General features: G+C 42.2%; 1 protein-coding gene and 1 non-coding gene across 2 annotated transcripts in view; both read left to right on the plus strand.

Annotated features, from left to right (window-relative positions):
- The first annotated feature begins 13340 nt into the window (after window positions 1-13340).
- LOC108297234 (POTE ankyrin domain family member A-like) overlaps window positions 13341-22301 on the plus strand; it is a 65148-nt gene continuing 56187 nt past the window's right edge. The window contains exons 1-6 of the mRNA XM_037735350.1: window positions 13341-13639; window positions 14690-14804; window positions 14964-15137; window positions 17861-17967; window positions 19207-19344; window positions 22099-22169. Of these exons, the coding sequence (XP_037591278.1) occupies window positions 13341-13639; window positions 14690-14804; window positions 14964-15137; window positions 17861-17967; window positions 19207-19344; window positions 22099-22169 (904 nt within the window). The remainder of the gene's footprint in view (window positions 13640-14689; window positions 14805-14963; window positions 15138-17860; window positions 17968-19206; window positions 19345-22098; window positions 22170-22301) is intronic.
- On the plus strand, window positions 20578-20683 carry LOC119469707. The gene has a single exon (XR_005198544.1). It is a non-coding gene; the product is annotated as a U6 spliceosomal RNA (small nuclear RNA).

Below are 22301 nucleotides of genomic sequence, written 5' to 3' on the forward strand. Positions count from 1 at the left end.
GCATTGTTACGTAACAATAAAGGCTAATAAGAAGAGTTAACTATCCTAAATATATGTGCACCCAACACTGGAGCACCCAGATTCATAGCACAAGTTCTTTTTGGCCTGCAAAATAACATAGACAACCACACAATAATAGTGGGAGACTTCACTTCCCCACTGAAGCATTAGTCAGATCATTAAGGCAAAAAATTAACAAAGAAATTCTGGACTAAAACTCAACACTTGACCAATTAGACCTAAGTCGTCTTCTACAGAGATCTCCACTCAACAACCACAGAGTATGCATTCTTCTCATCTGTACATGGAACGACTTTAAGATGAATCATACACTCAGTCATAAAGCAAGTCTCAGTAAATTAAAAAAAAATAACCCTGAAATTCTATCAAGGACACTCTCACACCACAGTGCAATAGAAATAGAAATCAATAGCAATAAGATTTCTTAAAATAACACAAATATGGCCAGGCGTGGTGGTTCATGCCTGTAATCCCAGCACTTTGGGAAGCCAAGGCAGGTGGATCACAAGGTCAGGAGTTCGAAACCAGCCCCACCAACATAGTGAAAGCCAATCTCTATTAAAAATACAAAAAATTAGCTGGGCAAGTGGTGGGTGCCTGTAATCCCAGCTACTCTGGAGGCTGAAGCAGGAGACTCACTTGAACCCAGGAGGCAGAGGTTGTAGTGAGCCAAGATTGAGTCATTGTACTCCAGCCCAGGTGACAGTACAAGACTCCATCTCAAAAAAAGAAAAAAAAACAAAAGCAAAACCAAATACATGGAAATTAACTTGCCCCTGAATAAATCCTGGGTGAACATTGAAATGAAGGCAGAAATAAAAAAAACTTTGAAATTAATTAAAATAGGCACATAGCTTACCAGAGTTTTCTTGGATTTCTCTTCACACAGCTAAAGCAATGTGAAGAGAAAGTTTATACCTCTAAATGCCTTCATCAAAAAATCAGAAAGATCTCAAATTAACAATTAACTAGTAACCTAAAGGAACTTAGAAACAAAAGAACCAACCAACCTGAAAGCTTGTGAGAAACACATAAATAACTAAAATCAGAGAATAACTTAATGAAATTGAGATGCAAAAATCCACACAAAAGATTAACAAAATCAAGAGTTGCTTCTCTGAGAAAAATAAACAATATTTTGGTGTGCTGTTAGCTGGATTAACCAAGGAAAAAGATGATCCAAGTAAGTAGAATTGAAAATGACAAAGATGACGTTACAACTGATCTTACAGAAATGCAAAGAACCCTCAGAATACTATGAACAATTCTATACAGACAAGTTAGAAAATCTAGAGTAAATGGATACATTCCTGGAAATATACAGTTTCCCCAATTGAATCAGGGAGAGATTGGAACCCCGAGGAGACCAACTGAAACAGTAATATAAAACCTATCAATGAAAAGAAGGCCCTGGACCTGATGGATTCAAAGCTGAATTCTGAATTCAAAGCCTTTCTGAAACTACTCTAAAAAATTGAGGAGAAGAGACTCCTCCTTAATTCATTCTATGGAGCCAGGATCAGCCTAATACTGAAATCTATCATGTCTCTGAGGCAGGAACATGACAAAGAAAAAAACTTAAGGCTGATATCTCCAATGAGCATAGAAGCAGAAATGTTCAATAGAATACTAGCAAACTGAATCCAACAGCACATCAAAAAGTTAATTCTCCTTGATCAAATAGACTATTCCAGAGATGCAAGGTTGGTTCAGCATTTGCAATCAATAAGTGTGATTCACTGTATAAACAGATGAAAAGCAAAAACCATATGATCATCGCAATAGTTACAGAAAAGCTTTTGATAAAATCTAACACTGCTTCATGATAAAAACTCTCTACAGGCTGGGCACGGTGGCTCACACCTGTAATCCCAACACTTTGTAGGACTAACATGGGAAGATCACTTGAGCCAAGAAGTCCAAGGCCAGTCTGAGCAACATAGTGAGACCCCCGTCTTTCAAAAAATAAAATGAATTAGCCAGTCGTTACTGTGCATGCCTGTAGTCCCAGCTACTCGGGAGGCAGAGGCAGGAGGATCGCTTGAGCTGATAAGATGGAGGCTGCAGTGAGCTGTGATCATGCCATTGTGCTCCAGTCTGGGCAACAGAATGAGCCCTTATCTCAAAAAACAAAACACAAAATAATAAAATATAGTAAAATATAAAATACGAGTTGTACAGTAGATAATACAAAAGAGGTGGGAAGTGTGTCTCCAGTGGTGCCCCTTGGTGCACCCAGTGGTCTTGGCTCAGAACCTGGCACCTCTAAGCCCTGGGAAGGGCAGTGTGGGTCAGTAGTATTTCCTGCCAGGGCTCCATGGGGGAATGAGGGGAGTCCTGTGGATAGGAGATAGAGTGCTCTGGAGAATGATGGGATAAATGACAGTCATGCTGAAACTTTGTGTTCTAACTCAGGGAAACACATGGATTGAGGGCATTCTGGATTTGGAGATTTGTGGCCCAGACACAAGCAGAGTGGGAGTTTGTCACTGGTGGAGTAGGAGGATTAGGGTTAGTGCAGGTGATGGAGGAGTCAGGAAACAGATGATGGGGCTTCACAGATTCAGATGTGGAGAACAATGTGGCAGAGGGTGAGGAGGCAGGGAGAGGTCCTAGGCAAACGCTCAGATTCCCCAATCCTGCCTCTGTGGCTCCACATGGCCTTGGCTGGGAGACCCCAAAGAGCCTCTGCTGTGAACGATTTCACTGATTACTCATAGCAGTCCCGGGAGTGCTGAGATGACTACTAAATAAAAATGTTGAAGGATCTTCTGTCAGATGTTTATCATTATTATTTTTGATACAGTATCTCTATAGTTTAGGCTGGAGTGCAATGGTGCAGTCTTGGTTGATTGCAACTTTTACCTCCTGGCTCAGGTGACCCTCCCAGCTCAGCCTTGCAAATAGCTGGGACTACAGGTGCGCACTACCATGGCCAGCTAATTTTTCTATTTTTTTTTTTTGGTAGAGACAGAGTTTCTCCATGTTGTCCAAGCTGGTCTTGAACTCCTAGACTCGGATGATCCACCTGCCTTGGCCTCTCAAAGTGTTTGGATTACAGGTGTGAGCACTTTTTTTTTTTTTAATTACATATTATTTATATCTTTTTATACAGTTGACAAATTATCCCATCAAAATTCTATGCACATATTTGTCAGGCCCTTTTCTAGTTTCTGTGGGACATTTGTGTTGATTCAAACAGACACACACACACACACACACACACACACAGAATATATTTAAGGAGAAATGCAACAGGAATGTCTCCATCCAAGACCACCATTTCTACTTCTAGGAGAGCAGCCTTTCTGGGGCATCTGAAGCCTAAAAGAGCCTGGTGTCTATCCCCGGAGGTCCCTTAATAATTGAATGATTGACCACTGAGGGAGGAGAGTCATGGGCAGGTCTGGGTCTCACCTGTTCTCCAGTCAGGAGCCCTGTGTGAGGCCTCAATTTGCTGACATGGGGATGTGGGAAGTGTCTGGTCATTCTTATCCCTTGATTAAGGCATGGCTGGCATTATTACACATGTATGGTGTATGCCCAATGCCATATATGTATGGGCAAGCTTTCTTATGCATGAACTGGATTTCACATAAAAGTTACAGTGGCAATTTTACTTATAATTAACTCTTTAAAAAGTATAAATATCACAATGTAGATATATATTATCTGAAACTCCAAAATGTAGTGAAACTGGTAACAGAAACTGCTACTCATCTTTGGACAGATACAGCAATAGCATTAATGAAACTGGTTCCCAGACAAGTATGTACCACTTGCTCCTGTGCCTTAGGGAAGAGGGGATGTTATAACACAGGCATTATTGATGCAGCGATTCATGGATAGTTGTTTCCTATTAACGATGCTAAAATTAAGTTTACGTTTTTTAGTCTGAGTGGGAGGTGAAGACTCTTGTTCTTTTGAGGGCTATCTCTCAAGGTGTTGACATCAAGGCCACTCATCCCAAAACGCATCAGAGACGGGAATTTAAACCTCTTCACAAAGCAAACCACTGGTAATTCACAGGAAGTACCCAATACTGTCTTATAGCTGATCTCCAGTAACATGGCAACATCATTTCTTTGGAACACAATTTTCTTGATCCCACAAGAAGTTACACGATAAGAAAATCGGTAGTTAAATGACAACAGTCTTGTTACAGGACAGTTATTCCCCAGGTGTATGTCACTCCTTCTGATTTCAATGTTGGGGCCATGACGGTGAGGTGGACCCATCCTTGCCCACAGGGGGCGTCCAAACTGGCTTTTCTGCCCCTACATGGTGCACATGGGTGTTCTACCCGCAGCACAGGGTGGCATGCAGGATGTCCACAGCGAGGAGGAGAAGGGCTCCAGGTCCCTTAGGACTCACCCAATGGGGCAGTGCGGCAGCTTTGGGATGACTTGGGAAGAGAGGGAGCTTCAGTGCAGTTTCACCTCAGCACGGCTCCTTGGGTGTGTTTTCTTCATTGTGAGTATAGAAACTTTCATTTTGTGGAATGTTCTGTTATTCCTGTCAGGGTCTCACTTATTTTTCACTTTTTCTGTTACATTTTAGAAGGTATTTACAGTAGTATTCGTTCCCCTAGTGCTTTTGAGGGTGGCAGCGTAGAAGGCTGTAGTATTTTAGGCCTTAGGGCTTTTTCTGAGGAAAACTCCTCCATGTAAATGGAGAGAAAGTGAAGCTCTACCTGTGGGAGGCAGGGGAAGCCCTGCCCAGGTTGGGTGTCGGAGCCAGGCCCTGGTTGGATTGTGCTGCATCCAAGCCTCAGGTGGAAGGAAAAGAATCCCAGCCACCTCCACGGTTTGCTGATTTTTTTTTTCTTTTTTTTTTTTTTTGAGACAGGGTCTGGCTCTGTCGGCCAGTCTGGAGTGCAGTGGTGGATCCCAGCTCACTGCAACCTCCACTTCCTGGGCTCAAGGGATTCTCCTGCCTTAGCCTCCCAAGTGACTGGGCCTGTGCCACCATGCCCAGCTAATTTTTTTTTTTTTTTTTTGTATTTTCTTGTAGAGATGGAGTTTTGCCATTGTACTCAGGCTGGTCTCAAACTCCTGAACTCAAAGGAGTCCTCCTGCCCCAGTTTCCCAAAGTGCTGGGATTATAGGTGTGAACTACCGCACCTGCACTGCTAATTTTTAAAAAAATCTGCATTCCCACTGTTGGAACACAGGGGACACTTTTCTCCACCCCCTGCGTCACTTGTCCCCTCAGTCCCTCCAGTCACAGCCACCTCCCCAGGGGAAGGAAGCTTTTGTGCTGCTTAATGCCCTCTTTGCAGAAATACCTATTCAGGGTCTCTGCCCAGTTTTGGGTGGATCATTTGTTTTATTGTTGCTACCTAGTACTGTTAACGTGTTGCATATATTCCACAACAACCCATTAGAAGACAGGTGATTCCCTGAAACTTTCTCCCAGCCTTTCTCATTGGGTTAATTGTTTCCTTTGCCTTGCAAAAACTTCTCACTTTGATGGAGCTATGCGTGTCTATTTTTGCTTTTGTTGCTTGGAATTTTGGTGCCCAATTTAAAAAAAATTTCACAAACAATTCCATTCTCAATGAGATTGCAACCCGGTGTATTCCCTCTCTCCCTCCCTTCCTTCTGCCTTTCCCTTTCCCTCTCCCTCTCCCTCTGTCTCATCCTGTCCCATCCTGTCTGTCCCTTCCCGTCCAGTCCCATCCCATCCCATCCTGTCTCCCTTCTCTTTGCAACCTGTGAGGATGGATTTAAGTTGCCCTGAAAGTAAGCTTTCTCTATCTTTTCTTTCTTTCTTTCCTTTTTTTTTTTTTTAGACGGAGTCTTGCTTTTTCGCCAGGCTGGAGTGCAGTGGCACAATCTTGGCTCACTGCAACCTCCAGCTCCTGGGTTCAAGCAATTCTTCTGCCCCAGCCTCCAGAGTAGTTGAGACTACAGGTGGGTGCCACCACGCCCGGCTAATTTTTGTGTTTTTAGCAAAGACAGGGTTTCACCATGTCGGCCAGGATGGTCTCGATCTCTTGACCTCATGATCCGCCCACCTCGGCCTCTTATAGTGCTGGGATTACAGGCATGAGACACGGTGCCTGGCCCCTCTCTTTTCTTACAGGAATTTTATGATGTTTCATGGTTTCAGGTCTTGTGTTGAGGTTTTAAATCCATTTTGAGTTGATTTTGTGCATTGTGTAACAGAAGGGTCCTGTTTCATTCTTTGGCATATGGATATTGGTTTTTCCAAAAGCATTTAATGAAGTAAATCTCTGTTTCCATTGTGTCTTTCTGATCTCTGATGCTGATTTCATTTGCTTTGGAGGTATACCCAGTAGTGGGATTGCTAGATCATATGGTAGCTATATTTTCTTTCTTTTTTTGAGACAGGGCCTCACTCTGTTGTCCAAGCTGGGGTGCAGTGTAACAGTCTTGGCTCACTGCAGTCTCTATGGCCCAGGCTCAATAAATTTTCCCACCTCAGCCTGAGTACCTGGGACCACAGGCATGTGTCACCATGGCTTGCTAATTTTTGTAGATAGAGGGTTTTACTGTGTTGCCTTGGCTGGTCTTGAACTCTTGAGCTTAAGCAATCCACCCACATTGGCCTCCCGGTAGTTGTATTTTCAAATTTTGGGGGAACTCCCATCTCTTTACCATAATGTATATGCTAAATTATCTTTCCTTCAACTGGAAAAAAGAGTTCCCTTGTCTCCAAATTCATACCAGCATTCTTGTTTTTTAGATTTTTTGTGGCCAGGCATGGTAGCTCATGCCTGTAATTCAAACACTTTGGGAGACTGAGGTAGGCGAGATCACTCAAGCCCAAGAATTGGAGACCAGCCTAGGCAACATGGCAAAACTTCATCTGTACCAAACATTTTAAAAATTAGCCAGGCATTGTGGTACATGCCTGCAGTTCCAGGTATTCAGGAGGGTGAGGTGGAAGGATCACTTGTGCCCTGGAGGTGAAGACTGCAGTGAGTCATGATTCATGCCCCTGTCCTCCAGCCTGGGTGACAGAGTGAGTCCCTGTCTCAAAAAAGTTTAAAAAAATTTTTTTTTAGTAACTTTCATTCCAGTAAGTGAAATGGCATTTGAGTGTGTCTGTGTGTTTGTTTTTTAGTTTTTTTTTGAGAGAAGAGTCTTGTTCTGTCACCCATGCTGGAGTGCAGTGATGTGATCTCGGCTCACCGCAACCTCAGCCTCCTGGGTTCAAGCAATTCTCATGTCTTAGTCTCCTGAGTAGCTGGGATTACAGGCGTGCGCCACTATGCCTGGCTAATTTTTTGTATTTTTAGTAGAGACAAGGTTTCATGATGTTGGTCAGGCTGGTCTTGAACTCCTGGCCTCAAGTGATCTGCCCGCCTCAGCCTCCCAAAGTGCTGGGATTACAGGTGTGAGTCACCACACCTGACCTGAATGTGGTTTTGAAGTATGTTTTTTTCTGATGAATGATGATGTTGAGGATCTTTTCTCTTACCTGTTGGTCTATTTTGTATCATCTTTGCAGAGATGTCTATTCAAGGTCTTTGCACAATATTAGTTTGGATATGTATTTTTATGCTACTTAGTATTTTTTTTCTGTGTACATATTTGGTAACAACCAGTTATCACTCATTATTCCCTGAAATTTTCTCACAATATATATACTTTTGAGACAGAGTCTCATTCTCTCATCCAGGCTGGAGCACGGCAGTGGCATTTCATGTCACAGTAGCATGTATTTTGGATACCTACACCTTTGCCATTTTGATATTAGGAATTGTGAATCCTCCAACTTGGTTTGTATCTCTCAGAATTTCTTAGATATTCAGGCCGATTTGTGGTTCCATATGAACATTGGCATTGTGTATTCACACTTCTTGAATTTCTGTGTACAATAAAGTATGTAATTAGAGGGTATGCTGGGACTTCTTTTTCCTCTGGGACATTTTGATACACGTATAGTTTTAGTAATGATCAAATCAGGGTACTTAGGATATCCGTTCCCTCATGAAGCTATTATTTCTCTGTTGTGAGAACATTCAGATTGCTCCCTTCCAGATTTTTTTTATTAATTCTATTTTTGTTGTTAACCAGAGTTACCCAGCTGTGGTGTAAGACACAGGAATGTGTTTGTCTTAACTAACTGCAACTTTGTTTCCAGACCCAAGCCCTCCCATAACCTTCTTTCACTCTACTCAAAAGACCAAGAATGTTCCCTTATTGGCTGGGCATGCTGGTTCCCACGTGTAATCCCAGCACTTTGGGAGGCCAAGTTGGGAGGATCATGAGGTTGAGATTGAAACCATCGTGGCCAACGTGGTGAAACCCCATCTCTACTAAAAATACAAAAAATTAGTTGAGAATGATGGCATGTGCCTGTAGTCCCAGCTACTTGGGAGGCTGAGGCAGGAGAATCATTTGAACCTGGGAGGCGGAGGTTGCAGTGAGCTGAGATCCTACCACTACACTCCAGCCAGGGTGACAGAGTAAGACTCCGTCTCAAAAAACCGAAAACATAGAACAAAAAGCCAAAACAAAGCCCCCTTATTCATACACAATGGATTTCTCCTGGCCGCTATTTCTAGTTATACACAGTCTTCTTACTATCTTAGCAAAATCATTCTGAACTTCCATTTCTCAGGTAGAAAATAGATGCCAACTCAAGATAGATTAAAGACTTAAATGTAAGACCTGAAATTATGAAACCACTAGAAAAAAATAGGGAAAATGCTTCAGGCCATTGGTTTAGGCAAATAATTTATGGCTGATATCTCAAAAGCACAGGCAACACAAGCAAAAATAGATAGGTAGGATATAGCTTCTGCACAGCAAAAGAAACAACACAGTCAAGAGACAGCCCCTTGAATGGGAAAAAATAACTTTACTCATCTGACAGGGGACTAATAGGCAGAGTAATACAAGGAACTCAAATTTCTCAAAATTAACGAAACAATCCCATTAAAAATGGGCAAAGGACAGGAATAGACATGTCTCAAAAGACATGCAAATGGCTAACAGGCATATGAGAAAATGCTCAACATTATTGATCAGGATGCAAATCAAAACCACAATGAGATACCATCTCACCTCAGTTGGAATGGCTATTACTAAAAAGACAAAAAGTAACAAATGATGGTGAGAATGCAGAGAAACAGAAACTCTGTTACACTGTCAGTAGGAATGCAAATCAGTACAAACAGGATGGAAACCAGTATGGAGAACTCTAAAAAACTCTAAAGAACTACCTTATGGTCCAGCAATCCTACTACTGGGTATTTATTCAAAGGAAAGAGTTTAGGCCGGGAGTGGTGGCTCATGCTTGTAACCCAGCACTTTGGGAGGCTGAGGCAGGTGGATCACTTGAGGTGAGGAGTTTGAGCCCAGTGTGGCTAACATGGTGAAATCCCGTCTCTACTAAAAATACAAAAAATAATTAGCTGGGCTTTGTGGCACATGCCTGTAATCCCAGCTACTGGGGAGGCTGAGGCAGGAAAATCACTTGAACCCAGGAAGTGGAGTTTTTGGTGAGGCAAGATTGTGTCACTGAACTCCAGGCTAAGCAACAGGGTAAAACTGTCTTTTTTAAAAAAAATCAATATAGCACAGGGATATCTGCATTCTCGTTTATCACGGCACTGGTTACAATAGCAAAGATATGGAATCAATCCAAGTATCCATCAACAAGCAAATAGCTAAATAAAATATGTGAAGTGTACACAATAGAATACTATTTGGCAATAAAAATATAATGAAATCATGTCATTTGTAGAAACATGGATAGATCTGGAAGTCATTATGTTAAGTGAAATAAGCCAGGCATAGAAAGACAAATACCGCACGCAGGTCCTCGCATGTGGGAGCTAAAAAAAACTTCATCTCATGGACACAGAGAATACAATGGCAGATACCAGAGGCCATGAAGACTGGGTGTGTGGAAGGGAGAATGAAGAGAAGTTGGGTATTGGGTGCAAACATACTGTTAGAAGAAATAAGCTGTAATGTCTGATAGCAAAACAGTATTTCAAAGTAGACAGAATACACATTCACTCCATGTAACAAACACTCACATGTACCCTATAAATAGGTAAGGTGTTATGGGTGTGAATAAAATATTCTTTTTTTGGGTGGGAGGGATGGAGTCCTGCTCTGTTGCTCAGGCTGGAATGCAGTGGCATAATCTCGGCTCACCACAAACTCTGCCTCTGGGGTACATGTGATTCTCCTGCCTCAGCCTCCCAAGTAGCTGGGATGATAGGCATGCACCACCAAGCTTGGCTTATTTTTGCATTTTTAGTACAGACGGGGTTTCACCATCTTGGCCAGGCTGGTCTCAAACTCCTGACTTCATGATCCACCCACCTCAGCCTCCCAAAGTGCTAGTATTACAGACGTGAGCCACCATGCCCGGCAATAAAAGATTCTTTTAAGATGACGAGGTTATGTCCAAGTCTCCAGAGAGGGGCTCTTTGATTCCGCACAGCAATCCTGCCCACCTCTGCTGTTCCACCATGCTGGTCTTGTCTGAGCCTTCATGCTCTTGCCCCCAAAGCAGGTGGTTCTGACTCAGGTGGCCACACTGTGGACCTGGGTGTTGGTGGCTCAGAGAGTGGGTACTGGGGGCTTCCTGCCCTTCTTGTTCTACTGGGACCAGATGGAGCCAGGCGGTGACAGGGCACCACCTTCTTGACCAGATCCTGGGACATAGGAGGATGTCACCTGGCCCCTCCTCATCTCAATTCAGAGCCCAAAGTACCCCTGGGCCCGGGCCATGGGTGGGCTGGACTCAGGAAGGTTAGGGTGCAGCTCAAGCCTTGTGGCACCTCTGGGTTCTCTACCCACCGAGAGTGCCCCATACAGATCACCCAAAACCTGTAGCTGGTGGGAAGGGTCTGGCATTTCTTTGATCCCTCCCCATTCATGCCAGGCACCCCAACTGTCCTTCCTGGTCTATTCCAGTGGTCACATTCCCCAGGGCAGCTTGGAGCTTTGTTCAGATGTCTACCATAATCAGGTGCCTAATAAGGGCTGAGACTTACAAGACCACCTGGGCAGATGGGTAGGTGCCCCCTAGTGAGCACATGTCTGCCTGTGAGCACATGTGAGCCCCCTGCCCACATGTCTGCCTGCTCCCACTTGTGTTTGTCACAGCACCGCATGCCAGGGATACTGGCTCCCAGCCCTCCTGTCAGGAAGGAGACAACAAGTGCCTGGGGGTAAGGCATTTGCCAGGTGGGACAGGTGGCAAGTGCCAGAGCCGGGATTTGAACCCAGATCATGGAACACTTCGTGGAGGAATGGCAGATGTGGGATGCCCATGAAGGAAGGAATGGTGGCCCAGCTCCAAGGAGCCCAGCTGCTCCCTGCAACCCTTGAGGAAACTGCTCTGCCCTCAGCTGGGGAGAGGGCCCAGGAGGGCAGGCCTCCCCTTGCTTGCTGGCTCAGGGGATCACAGAGGGACAAGGAGATTCAGAGTGTGTTTTCTTTCTTTTTCTCTATTTCATTCAAAAGTTCATTTAGAATCAAGCAAGAGGAGCCTTAGCTTAACCCTCCAGATCAGGCAAGACTTCAGTTACAAAAGAATACATTCTCTTTGCACTTGTAATTGGCTTCCCCTCCACTTTAACTGCCCAGATCATGTCAGTATCCCAGGCTTGGATTCCATTTTTCATCCCACACCAAAGTGCCTGTGGTTTGGGTGAGCAGGCTGGAGCCTGGCTGGGTAGGGTTGTGTGGCAGGAGGGTCTCTGCAGAAGGGTCGCAGCACCACTGCCTGGATCCAGCTCAACTCCGCTGCCAGGGTTGCCCCAGTCTGGCTTCCCGGGGCTTGCAGTATCCTGTTCCCAGGATCTGCACACAGGGGCTCCTTTTTGCATCTTGCCCTCAGTGGTAGGTGCTCCTCCAAGCCCCCCCTGCCAGCCTGGAGACAGCTGCCCGCACCCCGTGTCCCTATTGCATGCCAGGGGAGTGGAGCCTCTGCCAGAAGCCCCACAGCCGTTGGCCCTGGCTTGGACACCGTGTAGGGGGGGCATCAGCTGGGAGCTGGCCACCCATCCCCAATCCTGTGGCCCCCGAGTGCCACATCAGTGATGGCCCCATATTCTGGGTGTGGACCAAGGAGGAGCGGGTGGGAAAGGCACGTGGGGCAGGCGCTGGGCTTTGTGGGTAGCTTGTGTTCTGTGATTTCTTTTGGAGGTGGAGTTTCGCTCTGCTGCCCAGGCTGGAGTGCAGTGGCGCCATCGGCTCACTGCAACCTCCGCCTTCCAGGTTCAAGCAATTCTCCCGCCTCAGCCTCTCCAGCAGCTGGAGTAGCTGGGATTGCAGGCGCCCACCATCACATCCGGCTAATTTTTTGTACTTTTAGCAGAGGGGGGGTTTCGGGTTTCACCGTGTTGCCAGGCTGGTCTCCAACTCTTGAGCTCAGGCAGTACCTCCGTGCCTCGGCCTCCCGAAGTGCTAGGATTGCAGGTGTGAGCCACCACGCCTGGCCTCTCCTGCGATTTTGAGGCCATTTATAGCGAGCTCCGACAGCCCGAGCTCCCAGCTGCAGCTGCCACCCCCCACCACCCACAACAGCACCGTCACAACTGTCTTGGGGGCTTTCTTCAGGGGAGGCTGTCAGGGTCCTCAAGTTCCTGGCGCTCTAGTCCCGGTCCTGCTTCTAGAGGCTTTTTCCCATTAGCCGCCTCTCCTTCTCAGTGGCCTGGAAGCTTGACCAACTCCCACACAATCTGGTGGGAACACAAGGCCGTCACTGACGTTTGCGGCGCCAGAACTTGCACATGCGGTGACACATGTCGGCCACTGTGCCACGTGCAGTGACGCCACCTGAGGCGCGCACGCCGCACGCGCACGCCGCACGCGCACGATGGTACCTGCGACGCACGCGTGTAAACAGCTGGCTTGGCGTTCCACGCATGCGTCTGTAACGGCTTGTCTTGGCGTGGGTCGCTTGGCTTGGCGTTCGTCGCTCGGCTTGGCGTTCGTCGCTCGGCTTGGTCGTCCTCCAGTGGATTGGCGTTTTCTCCCTTAGAGTTTCTTTGCTGGGATTGACCTTTTCTAGACTGGGCTTGGAGTTCCCCTGACTGGGCTGGGTGTTTCCTTGGGGGATTGGCCTTTCCCTGGGTGGGCGTGGGCTTTCCCTGGGGTGGGCGGGGCTTCCCCTGGGTGGGCGTGGACTTCCCCTGGGTGGGTGTGGCCTTTCAAACCTTGCTGGGCTTGGTCTCTCCCGGTGGGCTTGGCAAGGTTTTGGCTGGGCTTGTCCTTTCTCCTCTGACAGATTGGAAACTTGGAGTTTCCTGCTTGTTGGTGAAACTTGTTGGCAGAGGCGACTGGCTACTACCCGGCTCCTCGGGCTGGTAGAAGTGGATGGGGGCCGAGGTTTCTCCAAAGCCGTCTGCTTCCCCTATGAAGAAGCCCTTTGGCCTCAGGAGCACGATGGGCAAGTGGTGCTGCCATTGCTTCCCCTGCTGCTGGGGGAGTGGCAAGAACAACGTGGGCGCTTGGGGAGACCACGACGACAGCGCCTTCAGGGAGCCAAGGTACCACGTCCGTCGAGAAGATCTGGGCAAGCTCCACAGAGCTGCCTGGAGGGGTAAAGTCCCCAGAGCGGATCTCATCATCATGCTCAGGGGCCCCGGCGTGAACAAGAGAGACAAAAAGAAGAGGTAACCTGGCCTGGGCTGGGAGGAGGCGGGATGTGGGGACATGGGGTAGGGACATGCGCTCCTGGCACAGCAGGGGGTCGGGGGGGCTGGATTTCTCTCCTCCGCAGGACACACGCCACCCAGAGTTTGGAAAACTCAGAGGTCAGGGCACAGGCCTCTTTATGAGTAGCAACACAAAAACACAACTTTAGCTGATTTCCAATCCAGTTATAATTTCCCTTATAGAACACTGACTGTTTCAAAATGATTTAACTTGTAAAATTAAGTTGATGCAGCAGATTATTTTTAATGTAAACATTTTAAAAATGTTATTTACATTATAGAAAGGTATATTGAGAACTAAGCCCCATCATATGTCAACTTCTGGGCTAAATATTCTTCAAATAAAATCTAACATGCATTTTATATGAGTGTACCCTATGTAAATATGTTATTTACTGAGGAACCTTGGAAGGAAACTGAAATGGGAAGATGGTTTGTGTCCTTGACTAGGAAGATACATTTTTCTTAAGATGTGAGCTCTTTCTGTGTTTCTCATTTTCACCTAAGCCAAATAAAAATAGCAAAGTTTTAGCACTTTTAAATTACACATGCTGTCTTTTATTATTGTGATACATTTTTTGTAACAGAATGGAAAAAGACTTGCCTTTCCAGATATAAAAATGTGCATGTGCTATTTTCACAAATTGTTTACTAACAGCTGAAAAGACATAAATGAATAGGACAGTTCATTCCCATTTTATTGATGAAGAAATTGAGACAGAAAAAGGCTAAGCAACAGCTAGGAAGTGACAGAGCTTAAAGTAGGATTCCATCCCAAGTTGAATGGAATCCAAGGGCCATGATCTTTCTATTCAAATAGACTGCTCTTTCATTAAAACAGTGAGTAATGAGAGGTAACAAATAGTGTGCTTTCTTCACAGGAAAATTAAGTGTTTGTTTTGAAGGAAGAGGAATAGCAGGCTATTCAGTGTTTGCAATTACGTGAATCATTGATATAGCTTTAAATAGTAGACCACAATTTCCTAAAAAGCCTTCTTACTCTCCTAGGACTGCTCTCCATTTGGCTTGTGCCAGTGGAAATCCAGAAGTAGTAAAACTCCTGTTGGACAGACAATGTGACCTTCATGTCTTTGATAGCAAAAAGAGGACAGCGCTAATAAAGGTATGCAGTAGTCAACTATATCAGCGTGAGATGGATTTGATTTCAGTACATAGAATAAAAATGAGTTTCCTCATGTAAATATAACTAGTTGGTGAAAGCTGTGGAATGTTTATTTTGAATTCTTAACACTTATAATTTGTTTTTTTATAATACTCGCAGGCCATACAATGCCAAGAAGATGAAAGTGCATTAATGTTACTAGAACATGGCACTGATCCAAATATTCCCGATGTGTATGGCAATACCACATTACACTATGCGGTCTACAATGAAGACAAATTAATGGCCAAAACACTGCTTTTATACGGTGCTGACATTGACTCAGCAAACAAGGTATAGATCTACCAGTTTTATTTTCAAAATACTGAAATGCATTTGTTTGAACACTGACCTGTGTAATGGTCAGTTTTCCATATTTGGAAGCTCAAGCATAACCTGAATGAAAATATTTTGAAATGACTTAATTATTATCTAAGATTTTATGTTAAATATTATTACTTTTAAGGAAACATTTGAGGGTACAGTTTTTTTTTTAATGCACTTGTGGTAAATTGTTTTTTGAAAACACTGAAATTATAAAAGGTAATACTTGTTTTTTAAAAAATTTTCCCTTCCAGGTTTTTTTTTTTTGCCCCTAATCAATGTAAAATGACAAAATTTGCCCTGGAAATAGGTTTTACATTAAAACTCCAAGAAAACTAAACTATATTTCAGTGAATAGAAATCCTGCTGCTTTGGCAAGTTCCTAAAAAAAAAAAAAAAGTAGTATACATGAAGTGTTGTATCTCTCAGTGGCAAGGCTTAAGATATTTCTGATTGCTCATGAGGCAGAAATGAAAAGGGAAAAAGAGAGAAATCAGAAATATTGAGGCCAATTTTTCAATTAGATAATGGAGAAAAAAACTATGAAGAGATTGTGTGTGTGTGTGTGTGTGTGTGTGTGTGTGTGTGTGTGTGGTGGTGTTCATTTATCTGTTTTCATTGTATGGTAACACAAGGATCTCGTCAGTTTTAGGTAATGATAGTTTTCAGTTTGGGAAAGGGAGTTAGTGAGTTGTTAGCTCCCTAGAGATCAATTTTCGGAGGCCTCTGAGGAACCAGACTGGCAGTGAATAGGTGGTAATGTAGTGGGAAACCCTTGAGCAGAGGGAATAATAAGTAATCAACTGACTTATTATCCTATTCTGGTAGAAATGGGCAATTAGAGTCTCATTCTGCTTTCAAATCTAGAATGTCTTGATAGGAAGGTGGTTCATAAGGCACTTATAAGTAACAAGATCAAGTTGGATTTTGAGTTTACTAGACCCTGTTCTACTCTTACCTTGGAAAATTATGTGGTTTTTTCAGCAAATGAGTCTCTCTCCTACTCTTTCCTCTTTTTGGCCAAATACTCAAGTGATAAAGGGACTTTGTCATGTGGGTGAGAGATGAGACTGAAGTAATTGTGTGTTGTACTAGTTGTCAGAATTGTGCATCCCAGTAACCTGAGGAAACGTTTTTAATGATCTACAAGTCTAGGCTCTACCCTGAAGATACTGATAGAGTAAGTCTAATAAAGCCTGGATACGTATGTTTAAAAATATTTCCTTGAAGCCAGGCATGGTGGTGCATGGCTGTAGTTCCAGCTGCTAGGGAGGCTGAGGTGGGCGGATAGCTTGAGAATAGGAGTTTGAATCTAGCCTGGGCAACATAATGAGACCCTGTCTCTAACAACATCAACAACAGGGACAAATTCCTTAAAATGCAGATACTCCTGCCTAAGAACCACTGAATAGATGTAAATAATATGTAAATTCACATATCTCAGAAACTTAAGATATCTGTAGAAGAGTTGAAGTTGGATATGTGCCAATTCCTTTAAATCTTTCCTTTCCAATAATATTAGTCTTTTTTTCTTTTTCATTTTTTTTTTTTGAGATGGGGTCTCACTCTGTCTCCCAGACTGGAGCGCAGTGGTGCAGCCACAGCTCACGGTAGCCTTAACCTCCCCAAGCTCAGCCTCCCAAAATGCTAGGATTACAGGTGTGAGCCACTATACCTGGCCTAATCTGACTTTTATCTCTGTGGTAGGGACATTAAAATGAATATTACTGGAAGTATCTCTAAGCTGACAGAATAGTAATTTTTCCTTCCTACTATCAGTTATTTACTGCTATTCAGAAGGTCTTTAGAAATTTGCAATGAGTAGTCTTTCAATAAGTAGACGATGGTTCCCTCAGGATTTTGCGTCTTTTTGTCATCATTCAAGTGCTTAGGTCAGTAAGTCGTTATTAAGAGCAGAGTTTTCTCAATCAGAATTGTAGCAAATTCTAAACCTTTTTTGTCAATTGAAGCTGTATTATGGACTATCCAGTATGTCTCTTAAATTTGTAGAGCTTTGACTTAATCAGGAATGGCAGTTTTAAACACTAAAAGCCATAGAATTATTAAGAATACAGATAGAAATTCTGTTAATTTAGTTTTAGCAGTTTGAATTCATTATCTATTTAGTTAACAATCTGGGAAAATTAAATACAAATAGATTTTAAATGAATAAATGTTGGAAAAATCCTTGAAAAATTGACAGTATGAGTCTTAATAGCAATTTTTGTTGCATGTTGGAGCTTAATGTTTTAGTAAAACATGTGAAACTAAAGAAATATTTTACATGCAAATTCTTGCTTTATACACAAAGATATGTCATAAGGTTTGAGGATATAGAGGTAAAAGATACAGGCCTTGCACTCAAGAAGCTCTTTGTTTAGATGGGAAAAAGTATCATTATCTAATAATACCATGTCAAATGCTGGATTAGAAGCAAAGATTTTTGGAACCAGTAAATATTTAAAGTGAGTTTTTAAGATGACCAGAGTTAATGCGGTGAGGCAGAGGAGAGGTGTTTCTCAAGGGAAGGAGGAGCATGTGGGAAAGCACAGAAGAGTGAGAAGGAAGCGACAACGTTTTATTTCCTTTCTGTGACTATAAGTCCATAGGATCTTATTTAAAGTTTCCAGTTCAGTTGAGAAATATGTAATTTTTTGAATTACATATTGTTTTTGCTTTATATTGTTTTACAGAGTGGCCTGACACCACTTTTGCTGGGCGTACATGGACAAAAAGAGCAAATGGTGAAATTTTTAGTCAAGAAAAAAGCTAATTTAAATGCACTTGATAGGTTTGGAAGGTATAGTTAATTCTTTTAATCTGTGTGTTTTAGAGTGATATTCACTCAAGACATAAATAGTAAATTAATAAGATTAACTTCTATTTATTGGGATGTAGTGATGATTATCAACACAAATGAGTTAAGGGGAATAGCAGTTACTTGGACTGGGATAAGCAGTTACATGGCGATCCATACATAGACTTCAAAGTTACCACTTTTTTTAGTTCACATAAAGAACAGTTTTAGTAGGATTCATCTTCTCTTATTATATTGATTGATGTTATATGTTATGTGACATTTTTGGTTATATGATCTTACATTAGCTAAAGGGAGTTCATATTAGTGTTATGAAGTGTGAACTTTAACTTTTATTTTAGTTTATGACTCAGTTTTGAACTTCTTAAACCTTGCTAGTAGTTTTTAACCTCTGCTTCTTATATGCTTTTCCACTAAATATGCTATATTAAACGTAAACAGGAATTGAAAATCATTTTGAATGGCTCTGCTTTAAGTTGCTTTTTTTTTTGAAGAATATTAATGTTTGCTTATCCCTACATGACAATTAATTGCTATTCCCACGTATTTTGGGTTCATCAGCTTTTTTCCTTTTTTATTTCCAGTGTATTTTGATGTTTTTTAAATTGGTATGGAGAGAGGGAGTGAAGATAGTTTTAACTGGATACAGTTTTCCTTTAATGAAGGCAAGTTGTAGGTGGGTGATGAAGAGAAAAGAACTAGGCTTTAGATTCGTGCAAGACTGGCATTTAATTTAGTGCATAGCACATGCTTATTGGCATCATTAACTGAAACTACTATGACTACACTTCTTACCATTATTATTAATATTACTGCTTTCAGCATGCAGAATATTCTTATTTATCTGACCCTCTGGCTGATTTTCTATTAAGGGTATCAGTCTAGGGAAGCTGGGAAAAAATCTTCACTTAAATCTTTGTCCACTTCAGATAAGCAGCCATAACATAGTTTCTTGCTCATCAAAGGCCTTTAAATTAGTAACTTCTACTATGCAATACCCCACTGAGATAAGAGTCTTCCTTTTTGACCCTTCCTTTTAACCTTGGTGGTATTTTACAAAGATGAACACTTAGGCACTCAAGATGCTTACGTCTTTTAGTGCATGTAAATGTTTAATTCTGCATGGACAGGCAAGATATTAAATTGGTAAAGTATATCAAACTAGCTTTTATAGTAGCTTTATTAAAGTTCCTAAGGAAGAAATTCTCTCTGTCATTTTAGAACTGCTCTCATACTTGCTGTGTGTCGTGGATCAGCAAGCATAGTTAGCATTCTACTTCAGCAAAGTATCGATGTATTCTCTCGAGATGCATCTGGACGGACTGCTGAAGATTACGCAGTTTCCAGTCGTCATGATATGTAAGTGTTCACATTAAAAGGCTAGTTAACACTAAATTGAGGTTTAAAATAATTATAACCATTGTATCTTATATATCAGGTGAGATGTCATAGTTTGGTTAAGGTAGTTTTAAAGTGGCAGTGAGTTAGTCCCCCCCCCATCAGCTAGAAATCAAACAAAAAGCTAGACTAGTTAGAAGAACCAATGGGTACAGGATTCTTTATCTCAGGACTTTTAAGACCTTTATCCTTAGAGATCCCAACATTGTTTATTTCATTCCAAGTATAACACCTATGCGTGGGATAAAAAATAATGTCACATCTTTGACTTTTTCTGATGAGTCATTTGGGTCTTGAGATGTCCAGTTTAGCAGGAAGTGTTAGACTGTCTTCTGGGGACTATTTCCTATGTACTCTGAATTTTTCAAGAACCAAAGGTGTTCATAAGCCCAAAGAAGACAGTCCTTTTTATCATGTCAGAAGGAGGAGAAGAAAAAGGACACGTTAATTGTTCTGTTGTTTCCGTTGATTCTGTTGCCACTGAAACTGGTCCTGCTGCCTAGTTGACCTTTGACACCAAGATGCCCTTACTGATTCAGATCCCTCAAGTCTTCATACATAGACTTCAAAGTTACCACGTTTTTTAGTTCACATACATATGCTTATGTGCTCAGCCATTGTTCTCAAGGTACCAGCACCCTGCTCGGGCAGCTCAGCATCCTGGCTTTATTCACACACAAAGTGAGCAAATCGACTCCTCCCCCCACATTGAAAACCTGATGTGGAACTCACATCTTATCCTAGACTTAACTGATACCTTCATGGTAAGAGATCCTTTGAGTTCCAGGTTGGTCTTTTCTCTAGCATGTATTGGTTAGGCTTGTTCTAAACTATCAGAGAGCTTCAAATAATGTGGCAGAAAGAGATCAGTGTTTGTTTCTTCTTTGCTACCAGATCTGTACCCTGAAGCATCTTTATATCCTAAGGTACTATACATACCTTAGGCAATAGAAAGTCCCATCTTAACCTTCTTCAGAGCAGTGGGCATCCAGTTGTGATTGGCCCCTTCAGTGATCTGTTTTCCATAATGATGAAAACTACTTACATCTCTTCCTCAAGATTTAAAAGTATTTTGAAATTCTACCTCACAGAAAGCCGTTGAAGATAATTCTTGGGATCTCAAGTAGGTTATTTGGACTTAGAGCCAAACCTTGTCCATGACTCATCACTGTCCATTTGTAAAAGTAGGGCTTTGTGCTTGCATCAGCAGCACATACCCTAAAATGGGAACAGTACAGAGAAAATTAGCATGGCCCTGCATAGGGTAGCTGCACAGATTTTTGAAGCATTCCATATTTGCACAGTCACTGGAAGGTCATTTGACTATATGCTGACTAGCTCCAAGGAAATGGTGTGAATTGAAGCAAAACGGGTGCCACCTAAATATTGAAATTGTGATTTGCGCTACAACAATATTCATGTAAGGTGGTCTGTGAGATTACGCCAGAGCTGAATAATATGTGGGGTGTTTTGTGCAAAATATATTGTTATTATGTATCTTGAAAATTAGAGAATGTCAAATTGCAACTTCTTCATGGAATCTAAAAAAAAAAGTAGGGTTTTGGTCTTCTATGTCAGCTGGAGATGAACATGGATATGAAGCATCATCCTAAAAAACATCTGTTGGTTCAGAATGTGAGTCTGTAGAGAAGGATCATTGGTCCAAGCCACGTCTTGACATCCATTGATTTTTTTTGTTCTTGGTTTGATTGATAAACTCTGTATAGTGGACAATCACGTTATTGACTTTAATGAGATACTTATGAATAAATTTAGTTACAAACTATGAAATAGTTGAGATGCCCTGAATTATAAGCCATAAAGAATAGGACAACTAATAAGCAAAATTAAGACTTAATAACATTCTCTGAAAACTACATTTGCATCTTAGGACCTATGAACAAAATACACATTGGGGTTTTTTTTTCAACGGAATCTTGCTGTATTGCCAGGCTGAAATGTAGTGGCGCGACTGTGGCTGACCGCAAACTCCACCTCCCAGGTTCAAGCAATTCTCCTGCCTCAGCCTCTTGAGTAGCTGAGACTACAGGCATATGCCACATGCCCAGCTAATTTTTTGTATTTTTAGTAGAGATGAGGTTTCACCATGTTGGCCAGGATGGTCTTGATTTCTTGACCCCATAATCTGCCCGCCTCGGTCTCCCAAAGTGCTAGTATTGCAGGTGTGGGACACGGCACCCGGCCACACATTGGGTTTTATTTGGGATTCCAAGATAATTTTAATCATAAAGTTTAGGAACAGATTATTCCATGGCTTTACTATTTCTCTGAGCATTTAACAAATGTTATCTTGTTTAATCTTTATCACAACCTAGTGAAATAAGGCAGCAGAGTCCTCACTTTGTGGAAGACATTGAGCCTAAGAGAAGTGAATTTTCCAAGAATAAATAGCTGTTCATTGTGGAGCTAGGACTTACTCGGAGTTGGGAAACTTTCTATTATGTCAAGCTAATGCAAATTAATTTACCGAGTCATAGTGCCCTTGATTTATGAGTATTTCATCTCACTTTTTTTCTTCTTCAATTAGAAGCTTAATGAGAACTTTGTAGAATGTACACATAAGTTGATAGGATAATATTGTTAAGTTCTGATATTCTAATATTATTGAAATACTCTTAAGAATTTTACATTTGGTAAGTATTTTTTGTATCAGTATTAATATAGTCATTTTATTTGTTACATTTTTATACATAGAATTTGCCAGTTACTTTCTGACTACAAAGAAAAACAGATGTCCAAAAGCTCTTCTCAAAACAGTAATCCAGGTAAGACTTCTGTCAGTGAATTACTTTTTTTTTTTCCCCATTTATTTATTTTATTGCATTTTAGGTTTTGGGGTACATGTGAAGAACATGCAAAATTGTTGCATAGGAACACACGTGGCAGTGTGATTTGCT

This window comes from Cebus imitator, unplaced genomic scaffold (assembly GCF_001604975.1).
Source record: "Cebus imitator isolate Cc_AM_T3 unplaced genomic scaffold, Cebus_imitator-1.0 Scaffold782, whole genome shotgun sequence".
Classification (NCBI taxonomy): Eukaryota; Metazoa; Chordata; class Mammalia; order Primates; family Cebidae; genus Cebus; species Cebus imitator.